Source organism: Taudactylus pleione, unplaced genomic scaffold (assembly GCF_031769625.1).
Source record: "Taudactylus pleione unplaced genomic scaffold, aTauple2 ptg000105l, whole genome shotgun sequence".
Lineage (NCBI taxonomy): Eukaryota > Metazoa > Chordata > Amphibia > Anura > Myobatrachidae > Taudactylus > Taudactylus pleione.
In genome coordinates, this window is record NW_028284507.1 from 12,481,520 (window position 1) to 12,504,570 (window position 23,051).

General features: G+C 45.2%; 1 protein-coding gene across 1 annotated transcript in view; it reads left to right on the top strand.

Moving 5' to 3' along the window:
* Nucleotides 1–23,051, top strand: part of LOC148525580 (disintegrin and metalloproteinase domain-containing protein 18-like) — a 112,455-nt gene that overhangs the window by 62,114 nt on the left and 27,290 nt on the right. The window contains exons 11-17 of the mRNA XM_088470855.1: nt 1,105–1,274; nt 4,553–4,628; nt 5,353–5,489; nt 7,426–7,606; nt 18,605–18,697; nt 18,785–18,980; nt 21,501–21,606. Coding sequence (XP_088326981.1) covers nt 1,105–1,274; nt 4,553–4,628; nt 5,353–5,489; nt 7,426–7,606; nt 18,605–18,697; nt 18,785–18,980; nt 21,501–21,606 — 959 coding nt within the window. The remainder of the gene's footprint in view (nt 1–1,104; nt 1,275–4,552; nt 4,629–5,352; nt 5,490–7,425; nt 7,607–18,604; nt 18,698–18,784; nt 18,981–21,500; nt 21,607–23,051) is intronic.

Genomic DNA, 23,051 nt, shown 5'->3' on the forward strand with positions numbered 1-23,051 from the left:
AGGCCGCGGCAGCATTCGCACCATGCGATCCTATGGATTGCGGGAGCAAACAAGACGCACGTGTCCATTTGTGGGCGCAAGACTCACACCATTTGTGTCGCGGCAAGTCACAGCTGCGACAAATATGAGCATGGACACATCTGTAACTCTAAATGTTCCAATTTCCTTCAATATGGCCATGATTTACATTTTATTGTTTTCACCATTTAAGGTGGGAACACACCTAAAAGATATATCTGCAGATGATGGTTGTTCATACACATTGAACAACCATTATCTGCCACCTGGCCGCGAGTTCCGCTGGCCGAGGGTTGCATTGCACCCCCCCTCTCCAGTGGCCTGTGCAGCAAGTGTACCGGCAGTATCTACCATTGGCTGTGCTGCATAGCCGACGCGATATGTTTGTGAAAGACGTAATTCACAGACATATCATCTGTACACACTGGCCGAAACACCAGTGACATAGTGAACGCCCGATATATCAATGATTAAATATATGATCAGCACATCCTTGGTCTATTTTTTTTTTATTTTCTTTTATGGATTACGTAATTTATTTATAAGTTATTTAGTTGAATTGCTGTTGTTTTTCATGCAATTGTATTTTTGGAATATTTATGAGTACACCTCTATTGCTCCTTATTTTTGTGTTTTGTTATTTGGGATCTACACCAAAGTAATGGGTGCCTAGGGTGCTTTTCAAGAATATGAAGCACTGAAAAGATTTTTAATCTAGTTTAGAATATGGGCGAAGGTGTTTTGCTAGTGCACAGTTGGACTTATTTCAGCATGAAAAGGATGATAACAGATAAAAATAGCTTGCACTTAGTTACCTGCCAAATACTATTAGAAAGTTTTCAATGTGTGCATGTTTATCAGCTATTTCTACTATAACTCTAGTGGTCTCTTATGTCATAAAATGGCTTTAGAAAGGGAGCAGTCGAGCTGTATAACACAATTATGATATATTTACATTTTAACATCAGTATAATACAGTATATATTACTTGAAAGATAATTTTCTTTTATTTCATTTTTATGTTGTTCAATTATCTCAATGTGTTCTGTTGCTGTAATGTGTTAATTGTTATGTTTTCTTTTATAGAAATTTGCACCACTTAATATGGAAATATTTCTGTCTAGTATTAATCTTTGGACGGTGTCAAATCTTTGCAGCATCGTAGAAAGTGCAAGTGACACACTGGAGAATTTCATGGTGTGGCATTCAGGAATACCCTATGACTCGAGGAGTTATGATATTCCATTACTGATAGTGTAAGTACACATAAAACAATATTTTAATTTATTGTTCAATAGTTTATAAATGTAGGACTGCTAGGACACCAGGCAAGTGTGACTTCCTGTTATGTACAGTTGCTACATGAAAACTTGGTGAAATTGTGCTAATGATACCCTGGGAATTATGGTTAGCACAGTATTAGGGGTTTCACATACTGTACATTGGTAATATTGTAGTGAATGACATTTAACAAGATCTCAGGTGAAAATATATTATTTTTGCACCGTGGTTATAGGCCCTAGCACTACGAGGATCACCACTAACAAAAGTAACCATAACCCAGGCATGACAAAAGCTGTATCAGCATTAATCCTTATGTGGTACACATAGACCTAAATCGCACATATATAAATGTTTTGCCTGTGGATGGAGGCACCTGAGAATACAAAAGCAGCTCTTTTTCAGCAGCCACTTGATTCACTCACAAAACAGGACACCATCATTTGGTTGGCATTTCAGACAGACAGGGAGATGTACTATCACAGCACAATCTGATAAAACCGCTCCTGCTTCACCGTTTTTTTGAGACAAAGCAGGAAGCAATAGCGCCAAGATGCATTAGTCCTGTAGTGCAACAGCCAGTGACAGGGCTGATAAGTAACACATACTGTAGCACCATCCCCAGATGACATTATGGGGTAAATTTACTAAAGTGAGAGTTTTTAGAAGTGAGTTTTAAAAGTGATGTAACCAATCAGATACTACTTAACATTTAACTAGCACCTTCTAGAAGATAATAGCTAGAATCTGATTGGTTGCTATGGGCAACATCACTTTTAAAACTCGCTTCTAAAAACTCTCACTTTCTTAAATTTACTCCTACGTGTTCAGGGACAAGCTATGAAAAGCTCAGCTTTTTGTGGCTTATTAAGTTCCCCATAATACTTCACTGCCATAGTAGGCTATAGTGGCAACATTGTTTACACAAGTCAAAATGCAATGATGGGAAAATCTCTGATTTTACCATGGTTACCCTTTAAATACAATTTAGAGAAGTGGTAATGACGTTCCAGACAAGGACGACGCTATGCTAATAGAACAGTTCTTGTTAGGCACCAGAAGTGGTCTCATTGCTTATTTCTAGCAATCTCACTAGCTTCAGCTGTAAGGACCTACAGGTAGTAGTACTTTCTGCTGCAGGGAACTTTGGGCCTGATTCAGAGTTGGGAATAGAGTGAGAATTAGCACTTAACTGTGTACCTGGACAAACCATGTTGCAATGCAAGGGGTGTAAATACATATTTTTTTTTTTTTGCATGTAGGTAAATACTGGCTGCTTTTACATGTAGCCCACAAATACTGCACAGCTTTATTATTACTCTACAAATTAGATGTCAGTTTGGACACCTCCCTCCCAAATCTAAATCTCTCTGCACATTTTAAATCTGCCCCACCTGCAGTGCAGCATGGTTTCACCAAGATGATCAGTTGAGAGAGATATCTCTCTCTATTCCCAACTCTGAATCAGGCCCTTTGTATTCCTTCCCAAAGTCACTGGACCTGGTCATTCCTCTTCTATTTCAGCTGCAGGTACCATAGATAACTCACTCCTTTTATACTGTGATGGTTGGTTGTTTTTGTTACCTTGAGTTCAACTTGCTGCCATCTTGCACTTTTTGTTTGTGTAGTTTCTCGTGCTATGATACTAGACTTGCTTGTCTTGTATCCTGCCCCGGAATAGCCTGCAGTGGTTGGAGCAATTTATTTAATGTTCATCATACTCCTAGTGAATGAACCCAAAGAGAAATTACTTTTATAATTTGCAGCTACTGTATTTAGAACTTAAACAACATGTAAAACACAAAACTTTGTAACCAATTAAAACCACATTTATGTTCTCAGTACTTTGAATAACAGTAGTACTGCTCAGTGATGACAATGGGTTCTAAACTGTCCTTACATTATTTGCATTGTACTTTATACTAGAAGAAAATATGGCAGCATTTATCAGTCATCTTCCTAAAGCCATATGAAGTATACAGTATAAGTTTCTAGAATGGTGGATTATAGCAAGGGTGGTAGCATCCACATAAGGGGCTGCCCATGTTGTACTCCGGGCACCTGAGTAATGGATCTGATGGGACCAGCGCCTTCTAGGGATTGCATCGACTGCATCCACTAGAAGCTGGGTAGGGCTGACGGTAAGGCAGAGGAGTGGCTTCCTATTGGAAATACTGTCTCTGTTAATCACAGCCAGGACTGAAAGTCCCAGGGGAAGGTGTTTTTACAGGCCTGTTCCATGTGTGATTGGCAGTTAGTGTTTCCAATGGGAAGCCACGCTACTGCCAGTGAGCCAGTGCATGTACTCACTGGCTCACTGGAGGAGGCTACTGGGGAGGCTACAGCCCCTAGGTAAAATCCGCCACTGGTAGTAGTAGTAACCTGCTGCCCGCAGCATTATAGGGCAGAGAGTTGTATCACCTATTCCTGTTATTGTCCCTGCAGGAGATGACTCCCATGGAAGTGAAGTCTACAGCCATATGACTGATGGGATTGTGTGACTGACTTCAACTCAGTCCTATGGATTATATAGAAATGCAGATTCTTGTGACACAGACATTGTAGAAACAAGGATAAGCGGAAGGAGGGGGCCCATGTACTGCTCAGGGTGCAAGACCTTTTTGAGTCACTACTGCCTTGCCTATTGAATAGTATAGTAAACGCTCAGGGGAGTAGAGAAGTAACATGTTATACCCCTTTTCCACCTAAATTCCGGGTCTGACCCTGAGTTGGAACAAAGTTCCTATCCGAATCAGACCCGGAATTTTGCCGGCGCCGACTCGGGATATTCCCGAGTCAACGCCGCTCACACCACAGTCAGGTCTGCATAGACCCGGCTTTTACGGAGTGAAAGTGGTCGCTTGGAGATGACGTCATCTCCAAGCGCCACTGAAGCCGGACCAATCGGCCGGCTAGCAGCACACTCCAGGTCATCGTGACCCGGAGTGTGCTGTTCTCACAGCAGGGTTTCATGGGCTACGCCCGTGTTAAACCCTGCTAGTTACCTGGGTTGGATTTCCGGGTCACTCGACCCGGCGATCCAACTCTCTCCCCTTTTACACCAGGGAGCTGCTCGGGTTAACCCTTCAAAAACCCGGGTTTTAGCTCCGGTGTAAAAGGGGTATAAGAGGCAAATAGAAGTAGCATATTAGCTTTACAGCAATAATGTCTAAGTAGAATCACCTATGTATATTTGCATCTTCTCTTGAAATATTTTCTAAATTTGTTCCACTTTCTGTTTACTCCTCATTAGCGGCGGACATCATTCGGATATTGGCACAACATACTTTGGACAGATGTGCTCTGATACCAATGGGGCAGTGCTTACGGTATAAACATTCATTTACACTAACGAGACCTATTTAACATTTTATTCCATGGATGTAATGATGACAGCAATTACATGTCTGATAAGTCAAACCTTTGTTTGCTATAGCTATAGGCCTGTGGGGAACATCTAGTGCTGCGCGTACGGCTGTTAGTTTTTCTTTAGGATACTTATTTGTGTAATGTACATACACACCAAAAATGCCTATGGAAATGTCCATACTGTACATTATATACCTGTATCATTGACGCATCATCTCTCGCCTAATGTTTGTGAGCTAGGTGCATCTTGTGATACGTTCAACAGAATATATTATACCCAACAAGTTTTTTAATCTCTACGGAACATCCCAAAGGGGAGATTAAAGTGGCAAATCATGTCAGTATGGCCACACACCCCACTGCCGGAGAGCAGCATTGCACAGTGGTGATGGGGCCATGACAAGAAGATATGCTACTGGTTGCATTATCACACCTTCCATCATGCCCATTTCACTAGTGGACGGTGACCTGCTCTATCAGGAGACCTGGGACCATATAGGGGAGTGGGCTGGTATGGAATATATCCACCTTAATATGCTTTTTTTTGGATGCAGATTTTGTCTGCTTAACTATTCACTTCTAGATGAGCCGCTCTATGCTTCAATTAATGCATGGATCAATTACAATTGACTTTGGTTTAAATATTGTGATTTTAGAATGACAACAATTATATCATATGTTTAGTATCCAAAAGGATTGTCCATGGAGAAATACTCCTGTCTCATTGCTCATATCTTGGGCCACAATCTGGGGATGCTGCATGATCACTCCAGGGAATGTAGCTGCTCTGCTTCAGCTTGTATAATGGATGTGAAGATGATGTAAGTTCTATTTCCTAATTACTATTACTATAATTACATACAGTCAGGTGCATAAATATTGGGACATTGACAGAATTTTCATATTTTGGCCTCTATTCACCACCACAATGGCTTTGAAATGAAACAAACAAGATGTGATTTACCTGCAGACTTTCAGATTTAATTTGAGGGTAATTACATCCAAATCAGGTGAACGGTGTAGGAATTACAACGGTTTCTATATGTGCCTCCCACTTTTTAAGGGGCCAAAAGTAATGGGACTATCAACTCAAAAGCTGTTTCATGGACAGGTGTGGGCTATTCCCTCGTTATTTCATTATCAATTAAGCAGGTAAAAGGTCTGGAGTTGATTCTAGGTGTGACATTTGCATTTGGAATCAGTTGCTGTCGACTCTCAATATGAGATCCAAAGAGCTGTCACTATCAGTGAAGCAAGCCATCATTAGGCTGAAAAATCAAAACAAACCCATCAGAGAGATAGCAAAAACATTAGGTGTGGCCAAATCAACTGTTTGGAACATTCTTAAAAAGAAAGAACGCATCGGAGAGCTCAGCAACACCAAAAGACCCGGAAGACCACGGAAAACAACTGTGGTGGATGACAGAAGAATTATTTCCCTGGTGAAGAAAAACCCCTTCACAACAGTTGGCCAAATCAAGAACACTCTCCAGGAGATAGGTGTATATGAGTCAAAGTCAACAATCAAGAGAAGACTTCACAAGAGTGAATATAGAGGGTTCACCACAAGATGTAAACCATTGGTGAGCCTCAAAAACAGGAAGACCAGATTAGAGTTTGCCAAACAACATCTAAAAAGCCATTACAGTGCAGATGGACAATGACCCGAAGCATACTGCAAAAGCAACCAAAGAGTTTTTTTAAGGCTAAACAGTTGAATGTTATGCAATGGCCAAGTCAATCCCCTGACCTGAATCCGATTGATCATGCATTTCACTTGATGAAGACAAAACTGAAGGGAAAATGCCCCAAGAACAAGCAGGAACTGAAGACATTTGCAGTAGAGGACTGGCAGAGCATAACCAGGGATGAAACCCGTCGTCTGGTAATGTCTATGCGTTCCAGACTTCAGGCTGTAATTGCCTGCAAAGGATTTGCAACAAAGTATTAAAAAGTGAAAGTTAAATTTAGGATTGTTTAGTTTGTCCCATTGCTTTTGGCCCCTTAAAAAGTGGGAGGCACATATACAAACCATTGTAATTCCTACACCGTTCACCTGATTTGGATGTAATTACCCTCAAATTAAATCTGAAAGCCTGCAGGTAAAGCACATCTTGTTGTTTGTTTCATTTCAAAGCCATTGTGGTGGTGAATAGAGGCCAAAATATGAAAATTCTGTCAATGTCCCAATATTTATGCACCTGACTGTAATATCACCTTGCATCCATCTATCTATCTATCTATCTATCTATCTATCTATCTATCTATCTATCTATCTATCTATCTATCTGTCTGTCTGTCTGTCTGTCTGTCTGTCTGTCTGTCTGTCTGTCTGTCTGTCTGTCTAGATTCAGTTGCAAAGCTATATTATTTATAAGTCATTGTATACAACTAATATACTTATTGCATTTTATCAAAGTAGGCATTCACTGCTATAATGGCCTTTATGACTATAAAACTTGAATCATATTGAAGCTAGAGATGAGTGGTTCTGTTTTGACTCGGTTACGTTCGAATCTGAAAACATCATCTTATTGGCTATTCAGCTCTCACATGTTTTGGATAGCCAATAAGATGAAGTTTTCAGATCCGAAATTGTGCTAAACTGGCGAAAAGAACTGAGCCAAAACCGCAGCGGTCATCTCTAATTGTAGCTGAGTTGTGTATATGTACTGGAGCACTCGCATTTGCCATTCTATGATGAGAAGTGTGTTCTGTCCTCTTAGGTGTCATAGATAATATTTTTATTGTGTCCAGGACTGCAGGCAATGCAAAGAGCTTTAGCAGCTGTAGCTTGCAGGATTTCCAGACTTTTGTTACGAGGACTGGGGCCCTTTGTCTCTTCAAACGACCAAACCTAAAGCTGCCGGTGGACCCTTCCTTGTGTGGTAACAGAATGCTGGACAGCGGTGAAACCTGTGACTGCGGAACAAGAGCTGTTAGTAATTATGATATACATTTCATATACCTCCTTTTTGTTGTTGCAGCCCATTGTTTGTGCACAGTCAAAGTTTAATTTATTGTATTTTGATTTGGCTGCAATTAAAAATTGTATAAAGGTATAAAGTGTACTCAGCGCTCACCTCTGTGCTGGTCGGTGTGATGTAGTGAGGAAGTATTTCAAATATAGCTCTTGTAACTAAAGCGTGTATATGTATCGAAGGGATGACTAAAGATAAGATAGATGGATTTGTAACTATCTTATATTTATAGGACCTTTCTAGTACTTAGCTGCTCCCAGTACTCGCGGATCACACTACTTTCTCTAGTGCAATTAAAAATGTAAATACCTGAGTAATCTGAATAAGGAATGATAGAAACATCTTTATATTTAATGGTTTTGCCTGAGTAAAAGATATCAATATATTTCCCGCATGATATTTATTTAGGGCATAGAGTAGAGCAGGGGTAGGCAACCTGTGACACTCCAGCTGCTGTGGAACTACACATACCAGCATGCCCTGCCACAGTCTTGCTGTTAAGGCATGCTAAAACTGCGACAGGGCATGCTGGGATGTGTAGTTCCACAGCAGCTGGAGTGCCACAGGTTGCCTACCCCTGGAGTGTCAGAATGCAGTATAAATCGAGTCCAATTGTAGGTGGGATATTTAGCATTTAATTGCTATTTAGTTAGGGGACTGAAAATGGGACGTGGTGATTTCTATAGAAATGACTGTGTGTCTATTCTCGCACCTCCAGAGCAAGTCTGATTTTTCCTAAAATCGTTAATTTTAGGAAAACTTAGCAGGACTTGCTCTGGGACCTCAGCGGCACCCCCCCCGGGGACTAATTAAGCAATCGGAAGTTTCCAAGTAGCTTAATTAGTCCTTAATTACTCACCTCCCGAAGCGGTGTATTCTGCATCCAACGTCGTGAGCCAGGTCTTCTACAGCAGGGTGAGTATGTTAGTGTTTTTTGAGTGTGTGTGTGTATGTGTGTGTGCATGAGTGTGTGTTTGTGCCTTGTGTGACCTTCCCTCCTGATTGTATACCCCCCTGTAGCCGGCGCTGGGAGAACTACATCTCCCAGCAGTCATTGCACCTCCCAGTAGCCCCATCCCCAGTAACAAGATGGAGGCCAATTGGAGCCGCAGAGACCACCTAAGACCCCCGGACAGGTGAGTATAATTTATTTTATTTTTTTTTACACGCTGCTTTTTATTAATTGGATACCACGGATATCGGGAGCACATGTAATCCAAAATTGGCGCTAGGGGCGCAAGGTTTTTTACCTCGCTAAACCTCATGCCCAATTGAATCACCCCCAAAATCTGCAGCAGAATAAACTAATTCACAAAGGTGCAAAGTTCCAGGGAGTCTTCACACTCAGTGGATCCCCCTTCTACACTTTATTTGTAAGTGATTCTGGGATTTAAATCTGTAAAGATAACTACAGTGACAGTGGTGTACATTCATTCTGCTATGTGGGTGGAATCAGAGCCGTAACTAGACCTTTTGGTGCCCTGTGCCAGAAAAAGCATTGGCGCCCCCCTCATTTTTTAAAGGGACATAATGGACCCAAAAAAGGGCCATGGCTTCATGGGGAAGGCCCAGGGAAGGGATAGGGGAGGCAAGGAGATGCTGGGGATGAAATAAGAGGAAGCTACAAGCAAGAATGATAATAAACAGAAATTTGACAGGCCCAAACAGCGCCCCCTGACCTGTGGTGCCCTGTGCGATGGCACCGGCCGCACTACCCTAGCTACGGCCCTGGGTGGAATAACAAATAATGAGTTTCAGGTGCAACAAAAATAATAGGATGAGTTCCAAACAGAAAGTTTTAGTCCAAGTTTCATCAAAGAATTGTAAAAATGACCACTCTCCAATGCAGAATAAGGCGAATAATCTACTGAAGAGGTTTGAAAATGTAACTCATCTCTGCCAGCCTCTGTGTGATTCCCTAATACTCCATCCCAACTACTGCAGCCAACAGAAAAAATTTAGAATACCAAAACATCCAGGATTACGTCAGACAGTCCATTAATCCCAAATTCTCACCAAAGTCCAGGACATTATGGAGTGCAGTCTGGCATCTTCTGCGATGACTTTATGGCATCTACTGAAAACTACAAGTCCCGGAGATGTATCGAGATGAGTCAGTACAAACTGTACTGACAGGTATCGGGACGAGAGTGTACAGGAGACCTGCTGCAGCTCTCACAAGAAGACCTGTTGTGAGGAGAGAAGGAGAACTAAGGAAGCAGGAACCAGGAGGTGCTGACACGGGAAGTCACAGGCAGCGCGGCAGCGGTCAATGGGCCTCATTTAGCCTGGATCGCAGGTCTGCGCTCGCACACACCTGGTCATTGCTTGTGTTCTGCGCATGCAGCACAGTGCGCGAACCGGCCACTGCGATCGCGAATGTGAACGCAGCAGATAGAAAGTGGCACAGAGAAATGATTGACAGCTAGTGCCGTTTGGGGGGGTGGAGAAGGGGGGTGGTCGAAGGAACGCAGGCGTGCCTGTGCGTTTGAATGTCGTTACAGGTGCTTGTGTAATTAAGCCCCAGCGATGGCATACGCCGCCAGAGCTCTACATGGCGACAGGAAGCTTCGCAGGTTGTGAGTCACGTCAAGCTCAACCACAACTCTGCATATGGGTCCGATGTTACTTGATGTTACTGATGTTTTCGCTGACATGCGGATGAATGTAATGGGAAGTGGGTGGCTTTATAAGCTGGTGGGCGTCTTGTTATCAGATGCTGCGATGAATGACGCTGCAGTAGGCAAGCTGGCAACATTGCTTATGCTAACAATGTGCAGGGAAATAAAAAAAAAATCTGACAATCCTATCATAGATTTACCTTAAACGGGAGTCAGGAGACCTGAGCACCAATTGGGTTTGAGACTGTCCTTTGAACAGGACGTCAGACTAATTAAAGCTAATGGGTATTTTTTTTTTAAGTGTCCTAATATTTGAGTTTCAGCTGGTGTGAGGAGTATTAAAAAATCGTCTAAAATTAATTTCACACTCACAAAATCCCTAAAGCTGAGGGGTTCTAACGTCAGGTTGCGGCCTAGGATCGGCCATTACTCACCTCAGCGCCGGCTTCCCTGATCTCTAGAGCAGTCAGACGCCAGGTGCGGCGGTGAGTGATATGCTGAGGATTATACCTGGGGTCTGCTAAGACATCCTTGTGCTCGCACCGTGATGTGGTTTCCACGGTTACCGTCATGGACGCAGCCATGACAGTCTTTTTCCACCTGACTAACCCATTACCCAATGGTAGCATTGGTTGCTGTCAGCTGTCAGTGTCCTCCAATGGACAGCTACCTTAGGGTATATAACCTGGCTCTGGACAACAGGAAGTTGCCTGTACAACCTAGTTACTTTGCTGTTGCAGCGTTCCAGGTTCCAAGCTCCGTTCCCTCTAGTGACTTGTTCCTAGATTTTTCCACGTTGTGTGTACTCAGAACGTCTTCTGAGTACAATCTATTAAGAGTCATCTTCTGTGCTAGCAGTGCTGCGTCTAAAGCCACAGTGTGTGTACTTAGTACATCATTCAAGTACTATCTCATGATACCATTCTCCTGTGACAGTGCTACGTGTAAAGCCATCGAGTGTGTACTCAGTACGTTATCCAAGTGCCATCTCCTGTGCCAGCTTTGCGACTGAAACTACTAGTGTGTTCTCTGTACACCACTTCAGTACAATCCTCCAATATGTTTCTCCTGTGCTTGTCCTGTGGTAGTGTTCTTCCATTTTGTCCCACTTGTGCCGGATACCTGCCCAAAGGGCCGCGACCTGCCTACTGGGTGCAGCTTAAGCCCAAATCCCGCTTGGAGGGGTCACTGGTGAACACCTCCCAGTAGGTTAGACTCCACGCCTTTGGTCAGGTCTCTCCAACATCCGGTACTAGTGGATGAGGAAGACACTAATCCAGGGCCCTCGCCTCCTGTTCCTTCCTCAACCTGGGTCCACGTCTTCCAACCCCGTGGCAGAGATACACCATAGCCCGAACGTGACATCTAGTATCCAGTGTTTGTTTATTTCAGTACCAATATAGGAAATCAGCCAGAATTTGAAGGAACAGTATTCAACAGCGCCATTTTTACATTTACCTTAAGCGCCATCAACCCTGTTGACACTTGGTTGGTAAAATATGGACTACAATGGCATTAGTTATTTGGGCAAAGCTCTGACAAACTAAACTTTTGGGAGCTTGGTAAATTGCTCATTTTTGCACATCCCATAGAAACTATGGGGACTGCTTTTGTGACAAAAAACAGAGGGACCCTCACAATAAATAGCCCCGATAATTAAATAATGTGGCAATCCTCTGAAAACGTCCATCCTCATATGACTTACCGCAAAAGTACTTTATTAAATAAGCCCCATAAACATTACAAAAAGCCTAGGTGAAGTTTGAGCACAGTGGCTTTCACGGGGTCTTGTGTGTCTATAAATATTAATAAATAGGCTTTGCCATATGCTTAGACTGTTATTTCCATTAACAGAGTGACTTTTATACCCTTAATTCTTTGACATGTTCATTTCTACTTCAGGGTCCATAGGGTATCCACAGGATACCTTGGGTATAGGCGATAGCGGTAGTCATTGGGCACCTGCAGAGCTTTGAAAAACTACATCTCCCAGGATGCAACGCGGGTCCCTCTCCTATACCCCGCCCCCGGACCAAGGCACCTCAATTTTCGTAGGTGCCCGGCACGGAGTCGGGTCACTTGTCAGAGGCGGGCTGAATTTTACTATCAGCCCCTGAAGATTTGAAGAGAACACAGAGCAGATAGCACGGACAGTCCAAGGGACGTCCGTGCTATCGCTCCTCCACCTCGCTGGTGCCAGGATGCTGGTACTGATCCGGGGATCCTGGAGGGATTCCTTGGTCTCTGTTAGCGGAGACTTCGGAGGATCCCTGGACTGTGGCCTGGCGTACGGGGGTTCAGGTAATTGTCCCCAGGGTAGGGGGCTCCCTGGGGATGGCCATATAGTGGGGCCAGTCACTGAGTCCTGCGCCCCCACTAGACCACCAGGGATGTCGGGTTGGGGCCGTGCGGATAAGCCCCAGCGTCCCAAGGGTTAATCACTGGCCTTCCCTGTCTGACAGCCGGCACCTCCCCCGCTGCACACAGTGCCTTCCACTGCGGTCTGGTGGGCTGTGGCAGCAGCCCTCCCCCGGATCTGCCTCCCCTCAGCTACTCGGCAGCCATTTTACTATGAGCAGACGCTGAAGCTGGTCTCCTGGCATTGCGGCCAGGGTATCCCTGCATACCTCTCCTCTATCAGATCAGAGTGTGCGGCGCTGGTCCTACCAGGCTCACTGCTTGTGTAGTTGATTGAAGTGCCATTAGTGCAGGTGGAATCTCTGCATTGTATGTGACTTTCTGCTACTGCTGTCTAACTGTGGTTTTTCTCATAATCTGTCAGCCATTTTGCTATCCCTGTTCTTTCCTACTCTTGCGGTGCAGCGCTGTCAGGGTGGTATTGCCTCACAGTTAACGATTGTGTTTCTGTGTGGTGGGTCACATACATCCTAATACTCTCATTACTATGTCTGGGAGTGAGGATTCTGCACTTAATGATGCCCCTATCCTCCTATCCTGCTCCAAATGTAGCGTGGGGGAGGTGGTCACTGGGGGTTTATGTGCCTTGTGTCATGTCATTTCACGTCCACTCCCAGTATCTGTCTCTGCGCAGGAGCCCCTTTGGGCTTGTTTTGCACAGGCTTTAACAGCCACTGCGGGAAGGTTGGCGAACCCCCCTGCGTTACCCCAGTTGGGGTTCTCACAGCATGCGGTGATCCCATCTTCCATACAGGGGTTCCCCCAGCAGATGATGGTACCCCAGTGCCTTCCTCAGCAGTCAGTGCCTACTCAGCTCCCTTCGGAACCTGTTTGGGCAAACTCTCTGTCCACCACGGTGAAAAACCTAACGGACATTTTACAGGGGGAATCCCAGCTGTGGCCTTCTAAAAGGCCATTACTGTCATCTCAATCTACACCGTATGATGATGACCTTACATCAGATGATGGTGAGATACATGATTTATCGGACTCTGAACCCCTGCCCAAGGAGGCAGAGTCTAAGTCACAGAAACATATTCCTGGCCTGATACGGGCAGTCCGTGTGGCCATGGTGATTGAGGATGAAGACCCCCTGCGGCTAATTCCAAATATGCCTATTTTAAGGATGTTAAGGGTGAGGCGACTGTATTTCCTCTATCTGGTCAATTAGTGGATCATTTAGAGGAGGCGTGGAAATTTCCTGGTAAGCGCTTCCAACCTCAAAGACGCCTGGCTTATGCCTACCCTTTTGCGGAGGATTACTTCACTAAATGGGAGACTCTCCCTCATGTGGATTCTCATGTGACGCGTCTGGTGAAGAGGTCGACCTTACCTATGCCGTCCATGTCCTCCTTAAGGATGGTACGGACCGCAAGGTGGAAGTTTGTTTGAAGTCTATATACGCCCTTGCTGGGGGAGCTTCCAGACCAGCTATGGCTATCTGCCTTGGGGGCATCTTTTTTTGCGGATATTGCCAGTGTGCAAATTGAGCTAATGGGCAATCTTTGGAATTCAGCCACATACTTTGAGGTGGCTTTGGATTTCCGCCTCCTCAATTCTAGGATTTCAACTGCGGCAGTCACAATTCGCCGCTCCCTGTTGTTGTGCTCTTGAAGAGCGGATGCGGAATCCAAGAAGGGATTAGAATGCTTGCCCTCTAATGGTCAGGTCCTGTTTGGCCCGGATTTGGACAAGATTGTGGATTTGTTGTCAGCAGCGAAATCTGCGTTTCTGCCCTCGGCCTCTGGGCCTGATTCAGAGCCGCTCGCTCTGACACGGCGCTCGCTCTGAATCAGGGCCAGGCTTTTTTTTTGGGATCGGCCTCTTGGCCGCTTGCATAGCTGTGGGTGATGGTCAAGACCATCGCTACCATTGGGCTTGCGACGAGACCCTTGTGGTAGGGTCTCATGGCCGTAAGCCCCAGAGAGCTTTCGGCTCTAACAGAGCCGGAATCTCTCCACTGACATCACTCATGATGTCAGTGGGGCCACCCCCAAATGGCAGGCGTTCTCATGGGAATGCCTCTGTTTGGGCAGCCACCCCCCGGCCCGCCCACCAAAGGGGGCGAGCTGTCACTCAACATCGACAGCTCGTCCCCTTTGGTGTGAGACCCGGAGCGATGGATTGCCCGTTGCTAGCTGGGTCTTGCGCATGCGCTGTGGGCCACCATCGACCCGGTTGCGAGTGCTCAGCGCTTGCGACCGGGTCCGAACCAGGCCCTCTGTTCCATCTGTGTCTGGGACCTCGTCCTTTCGGCCCTATCGGCCCGAGGGTAAGCCTAAGGTGCAGTGCTTTCCGAGGCCATCAGGCGCCAAAAAGGCTGCCAAGCCCAAGAAACAAGCTTGGAGCACCAGACGCTCCGGCTGCCAAGCCTGACGATAAACCCTCAGCCTGACAGACGAGCCTTCCCTTGGGGGATCCCAGGGTGGGAGGCCGACTTCTTCAGTTTGCCCAGTGCTGGTGTCAGACCACCACAGACACTTGGGTAAGGGAAGTGGTCTCTCACGGGTATGCCCTCTACTTCCACAGCAGGCACCCCATCAGTTCTTCACCACAGGCCATCATTCAGACCTGGAAAAGGCACTAGAGATCCAGAAAGTAGTGCACTCTATGCTCCAAGCAGGGGTCATAGTGCCTGTCCCGTTACCCCAAAGGGGGACAGGTTATTATTCCAACCTCTTTCTGGTACAGAACCTGAACGGATCATTCCGTCCTATCCTCAACCTCAAGTCCTTGAACAGGTTTTTGAGGGTACCTCGGTTCAAAATGGAGACACTGCGATCCATTATATTGGCTATGGAACCTGGGGATTTTATGGTGTCTCTGGATATTCTGGATGCCTATCTACATATCACGATTGCTTCAACCCACCAGGGTTTCCTCAGGTTTGCAGTGGTGGATCAACATTTCCAATTTCAGGCACTGCCGTTTGGCCTTTCTACAGCACCGCGAGTGTTTACCAAGGTCATGGCGGCCCATTTGCGGCTGCAAGGGGTCCGCCTGTTGCCCTACCTGGACGACCTTCTACTGTTAGCCGGGTCTCCAGAGGTACTTCACCGCCATCTGCAACTGACGATATCGGTGTTGCAGACTCACGGCTGGCTGATAAACTGGAAGAAGTCCTCTCTAACTCTGTCTCAGAGGATGCTCCATCTCGGGATGCTGTTGGACTCTCAACAGCAACAGATCTTTTTGACAGAGGAAAGATCTCTGTTTTACAGATGCGGATTCGCAATTGTCTGCACAGTCGCCAAGTGTTCATCCACTCGGCAATGATGTTACTGGGATCCATGGTGTCGACGTTCGACATGGTGGAATATGCCCAGTTTCATTCCAGACCTCTGCAGCAGTTGATCCTCTCCAGATAGAATGGGTTAACCTGTCGGACAAAGACACAAACGATGGTGCTTTCTCCGGAGGTACGTTTGTCTCTGGACTGGTGGCTGCAGACACCTCATCTCAACAAGTGATGTCCCTTTTGGATCCCGGACTGGGTCCTCCTGACGACGGACGCCAGTCTCCGGGGTTGGGGCGCAGTCACAGGTCCCTATTCATTTCAGGGACATTGGTACGTCAGCGGAATCTGCTCTTCCAATCAATATATTGGAACTTTGGGCAGTATTCCGGGCTCTTCAACAAGCAAAGGTCATACTTCACGGAAAACCCGTGCAAGTCCAGTCAGACAATGCCACCGCGGTGGCTTACATAAACCGCCAAGGAGGAACTCGAAGTCAGGCGGCACTGATGGAGGTGTCCCGCATTCTGACATGGGCGTAAGGCAATCTCCCAGCCATCTCGGCAGTGTTCATTCCATGAGTGCTCAACTGGGAACGGACTTCTTCAGTCATCACGACGTGCATCCAGGGGATTGGTCTCTTCACCAAGACGTTTTTCAACTCCTAGTGGGCAGGTGGGGCCTTCCTGAAATAGACCTCATAGCCTCCAGACACAACTGCAAGCTGTGTACGGGTCTAGAACAAGAGACGCAGAGGCTCTCCTTGTAGACGCTCTGTCGGTCAAGTGGACCTTCCAGTTTGCGTACCTGTTTCCTCCGTTCTCCCTTCTTCCTCGAGTACTTCGCAAGTTCAAGCAAGAAGGGTGCACGATCCTGCTGGTGGCTCCAGCGTGGCCCAGGCGTCACTGGTACTCCGATCTTCAGAGTCTCTCCATTGACACTCCGTTGACGTTACCTCAACATCCGGACCTGTTGTCTAAGGGTCCTTGCCTTTACCCAGATCTGGGTCTTCTGTCTTTGACGGCGTGGCTCTTGAGACATCCCTCTTAAGGTCTAAGGGTTTTTCCAGCTCTGTGGTGAACACCATGCTCAGAGCTCGGAAACCTGCTTCTGCCAGGATTTACCACAGGGTGTGGCATACCTATTTTGAATGGTGTTGCCCTAAAGGGTATGATCCCCAGGTGTTTTGGATATCCAGAGTTCTGGCTTTCCTACAGACAGGCTTAGATCATGGCCTTCGCCTCGCCTCCCTGAAGGTGCAGATTTCTGCCCTGTCTGTGTGGTCCAGCGTAGGATTGCTCATTTTTCTGATGTTCGCACCTTTATGCAGGGTGTGCTTCATATTCGGCCTCCCTTTGTCCCCCCAGTGGCTCCTTGGAATTTAGCTGTGGTACTTAGGGTGCTACAAGGCCCTCCATTGGAACCACTGGGCTCAGTGGATTTCAAGTGGCTTACGGCAAAGACTGTATTTCTTCTGGCTATTGCTTCGCCAGGAGGGTGTCAGATTTGGGGTCTCTCTCCTGTCTCCCTCCTTATCTGATTTTTCAAAGGGACAGGGCGGTGCTTTGGACTCTGGTTTCCTTCCTAAGATGGTGTCTAGTTTCCACATTAATGAGGAATTCATAGTGCCGGCCTTTAACTCTCCAGACCTATCAGCAGGTGAGGCCTCTTTGGATGTGGTGCGTGCCCTCAGAATTTATGTGGACTGTACTAGTTCCCTTTGGAAATCGTACTCTTTGTTCGTCCTGTACGGATTTCACAAGAGGGGATGGCCTGCCAATAAACAAACGTTGGCACGATGGATTTGTATGACCATCTCGGAGGCTTATACTCATGAGGACATTCCAGTGCCGCCCTCTCTCACTGCTCATTCTACTCGGTCTGTGGGTCCTTCGTGGGCAGCTCGCCGTGGTGCCTCGGCTGTTCAGCTTTGTAAGGCGGCCACGTGGTCTTCTGTCCATACCTTTGTGCGGTATTATGTATTTGATACCTTCGCCTCTCAGGATGCTTCCTTCAGGCGGCAGATTCTCCTTTTTTCACAGGAGCATCCCCGCCCTTGAAAGGACTGCTTTGGAACATCCCCAGGGTATCCTGTGGATACCCTATGGACCCTGAAGCAGAATATAAGAGATATAATAATAACTTACCCTTGTTATACCTATTTCTACAAAGTCAATAGGGTTCCACAGGACTCCCACCCTGTCGCACCTGTGCTTCAGATGGGCTTTGCTCTGGTCACCGTTATTCCATCTCCTTGTATGTGAGTATGTGAATCTTGTGTGTTCCACACTTCCTTCTCTCTCTCGTTTTTCTCCTCCTCCGGCCTATGGCTTGCTACGTAACTGAGGTGCCTTGGCCCGGGGGCGGGGTATAGGAGAGGGACCTGCGTTGCATCCTGGGAGATGTAGTTTTTCAAAGCTCTGCAGGTGCCCGATGACTACCGCCATCGCCTATACCCAAGGTATCCTTTGGAACCCTATGGACTTCGTAGAAATAGAGGTAACAAGGTTAAGTACTTACCATATCTCTTATTTTTGGAGTCTAATGTGGGTTTGACCCTTATAATCAGAGTTAACTTAGTAGTCTTGCTTATGGGCATGGAGTGGTGTGATGATGCTGCTGGTTTGTCTGTGGCTGCCTCTTTCTTGCAGTAAAGCTGATAGTGGTGTATTTTTAAATAGGAGTGTGCCTACGACTCCTGCTGTAACTATGAAACATGTACTTTGAAGCCGAGAGCTGACTGTGGCAATGGGGCCTGCTGCTCAAACTGCCAGGTACAGAATACCTTGTGCTCAGTATTATTAAGGATGTAAATACTACACCCACTGTATGTTCTCATATGCATATATTTTATGTATTAGTTCCTCCCAGCTGGGACTCTGTGCAGGAAAGCTGTTGATGAATGTGACTTACCCGAGTATTGCTCTGGAACAAATGCAGCCTGTCCTGAGGATTTATTTCAACAAAATTGGAACCAATGTGATGATAAAAGGAGCTTTTGCTACAGGGGAATTTGCCAAAATGCTGATATGCAATGCAAACAGTTGTTTGGCCCAGGTCAGTATACATGTAACAAAAAAACATGAATTGTTCCTATTGTCATTTATATGTTTGTGTTTCCTTCAACAATGTAAATATACATTCAGTGATATCTGCCCAAAGTTTCTTTTTGTTATTCTACCCCTCCTTGTTAAAGTGTTTTTAACCTTATTTTTATTAGTGATAGTTTTTTTTCTTACTTCCAGCTCTGACAGACATCATTCCAGGACCTTTGTATCCTATAGCTTTTGGCTAGACCATTTGGTGACATGACCATGTTCTAGTTTATAAGAGTAGGCAAGTCCCCCGGAACGGCCGCCGCCCCCCCCGGCAACCCCCCACGCCCGCACGTGAAAGTGGGGGTGGGCGGTTCGGGGGGACAATGACGCGATTTGCGCTGAATCACATCATCTTAGCCCCGCCCCCTCCTTTATAATGCTGGTAATATCGGCATTATGAAGCGGATATCGGGGCTGCGATGATGCAACCGCACCGACACACCCCTGCCTCGCCCACTTAGGCCGCCCCCACCCTCCCTGCTGCACCGACCTCCTAGAGGGGGCTGCCAGAATGTCGGTAATTATATTTATATATTGCCTATCCAGAGGAGAAATACATTTTTCTCAATCAATGAAATATTTCACCAGCAGATATTACTCTTGAGTTACAGTCAGGTGCATAAATATTGGGACATTGACAGAATTTTCATATTTTGGCCTCTATTCACCAGCACAATGGGTTTGAAATTAAACAAACAAGATGTGCTTTAACTGCAGACTTTCAGATTTAAGTTGAGGGTAATTACATCGAAATCAGGTGAACGGTGTAGGAATTACAATGGTTTGTATATGTGCCTCACACTTTTTAAGGGGCCAAAAGCAATGGGACAAACTAAACAATCCTAAATCTAACTTTCACTTTTTAATACTTTGTTGCAAATCCTTTGCAGGCAATTACAGCCTGAAGTATGGAACGCATAGACATCACCAGACGCTGGGTTTCATCCCTGGTGATGCTCTGCCAGGCCTCTACTGCAAATGTCTTCAGTTCCTGCTTGTTCTTGGGGCATTTTCCCTTCAGTTTTGTCTTCATCAAGTGAAATGCATGCTCAATTGGATTCAGCTCAGGGGATTGACTTGGCCATTGCATAACATTCCACTTTTTAGCCTTAAAAAACTCTTCGGTTGCTTTTGCAGTATGCTTCGGGTCATTGTCCATCTGCACTGTGAAGCGCCGTCCAATGAGTTCTGAAGCATTTGACTGAATATGAGCATATAATATTGCCCGAAACACTTCATAATTCATTCTGCTGCTTTTGTCAGCAGTCACATCATCAATAAATACAAGGGAACCAGTTCCATTGGCAGCCATACATGCCCACGCCATGACACTACCACCGCCATGCTTCACTGATGAGGTGGTATGTTTTAGATCATGAGCAGTTCCTTTCCTTCTCCATACTCTTCTCTTCCCATCACTCTGGTACAAGTTGATCTTTGTCTCATCTGTCCATAGGATGTTGTTCCAGAACTGTAATGGCTTTTTTAGATGTTGTTTGGCAAACTCTAATCTGGTCTTCCTGTTTTGTGGCTCACTAATGGTTTACATCTTGTGGTGAACCCTCTATATTCACTCTTGTGAAGTCTTCTCTTGATTGTTGACTTTGACACATATACACCTACCTCCTGGAGAGTGTTCTTGATTTGGCCAACTGTTGTGAAGGGGTTTTTCTTTACCAGGGAAATAATTCTTCACCATAGTTGTTTTCCATGGTCTTCCGGGTCTTTTGGTGTTGCTGAGCTCTCCGGTGCGTTCTTTCTTTTTAAGAATGTTCCAAACAGTTGATTTGGCACACCTAATGTTTTTGCTATCTCTCTGATGGGTTTGTTTTGATTTTTCAGCCTAATGATGGCTTGCGTCACTGATAGTGACAGCTCTTTGGATCTCATATTAAGAGTCGACAGCAACTGATTCCAAATGCAAATGTCACACCTAGAATCAACTCCAGACCTTTTACCTGCATAATTGATAATGAAATAACGAGGGAATAGCCCACACCTGTCCATGAAATAGCTTTTGAGTTGATAGTCCCATTACTTTTGGCCCCTTAAAAAGTGGGAGGCACATATTGAAAACGTTGTAATTACCCTCAAATTAAATCTGAAAGTCTGCAGTTAAAGCACATCTTGTTTGTTTCATTTCAAAGCCATTGTGGTGGTGAATAGAGGCCAAAATATGAAAATTCTATCAATGTCCCAATATTTATGCACCTGACTGTATTTACTTAGCAATACACTATAGCACATCTGTGACTGTGAAGCTGTCCTGTTGCATCACACATTCTCCCACGTTGGATGTTGCTGCATTGTTGAATACTTACTTTGGATCTGTGCACATTGCTTTATGTTGTTAATTTGCCTGCTTGCACCGGTGCATCTCAAACAGTTTAATGCACTGCAGTCTCTGTTATTATTACTGTAAATCAGTTTGTTTGACAATAAAAAAGTACTAAAAAAGCAGTTTGTTGTGTCTTCTCAGCTGCAAGAAATGCCGACCTGGAATGCTATCATGAGCAAAATGTCATAGGAGATCGATTTGGAAACTGTGGAGGAGTCAGGGGGTTTTATGCAAGTTGTCATGCAGCGTAAGTCATATTCATTCTCCATCACCAGATATATAAATACCATGTACTGTACCTGCTTTCCGATAACACAGTGGACATTTATTAAACTGTTCTACTGATAACATGTTTCTAGCACAGTTTACAAATAAATGGATTTTGTGGGCAGCTCTGCCTTTTTTATACAGTTACTGGTTTGTATTCACAAATGTGAACAATCTTTGTTTTTTTTACCACTTTTAGTTCTTCACATTTCATCCCTATAACTTTTATAACTGAAAACAAAGCCATACAGTAGTTATTTGCAGCAGCAAACGCATACACATGGCCGTAACTAGGGGCATGCGAGCGGTGCCGCATCCCAGGACGCAGGATCCTGATGGCAACACTATTGCTGCCCCGCGACACCTGCAGTTAGATTGCAGAGTACTTGTCCACCTATGTCCCTGGAAGGTTAGGATTGGAGGTTTGGGTTTTGGGTTTCCTCTTACACTAAAGAGAGTGATTTAAAACCAAGTAAAAAATAAATCCCCATTTATATTTATCACCACTGTAAAGTGACATGTTGAATTATCCAAATTTATGCATAATGTTTAAAAGACACATCTTCCAGGATTGAAAGTACTGGGGGAAATTTACTAAGATTCGTGTTGGGATGCGATCCATCATCTTACCTTATCGCCAGAACGTTTTGAGCCTGAAATCGTAAAATTGCTAAGAAACGTGTTTGCGTGCGTATTGGTGGTGTTACTAATCATCTTATGGTGTGTGCGAGATCACTCGTATTGGGTGTTTTCGCAAATCATGGATGCAAACAGTAAACCACAGTATGGGCGCAGCCATGTTGGACAGTCACCTGACTCTCTTCCTCCACTCAGAGCACTGCTCCCAGACCAGCTGATCGCAGCATCCGATCCCTATGAATTCCTGACTGGCTCCTGTTGCCTGTACAATGTCACTTCTGCTGAAGTTACAGCTCTGTGCTGAGCTCCCAGGTACTTTGTATCTGAATGGTTCCAGTCTGTGACATTCCAGTTCCAAGTCTGGTAATCATGTCTCCAATTCCATCTCGCACTCCAGTCTGGTTTTACCACAGATACTTGTTCATATCTCCCTCCATCGGTTCCAGCCAATACCTCCATTCATTGGTCTCATCCGATTTCTCCAATCATCGTCCCATACAATATCTTCTAGCATTGGTCCCATCCATATATTCATTAACATCGATCTCAAATCTATCCAGTTCTTCAATTCATCATCATTGGTCTCAAACCGATCCAGTTCTACAAATCATCATCATCGGTCTCAAACCGATTCAGTTCTTCAATTCATCAACATTGGTCTCAAACCGATCCAGTTCTTCAATTCATCAACATCGGCTCTTCAATTCAGCATCACAAGTCTCAAACCGGCGCTACTCATCAATTCAGCATCATCGGTCCCAATCTGATTCTGCTCATCTATCCAGT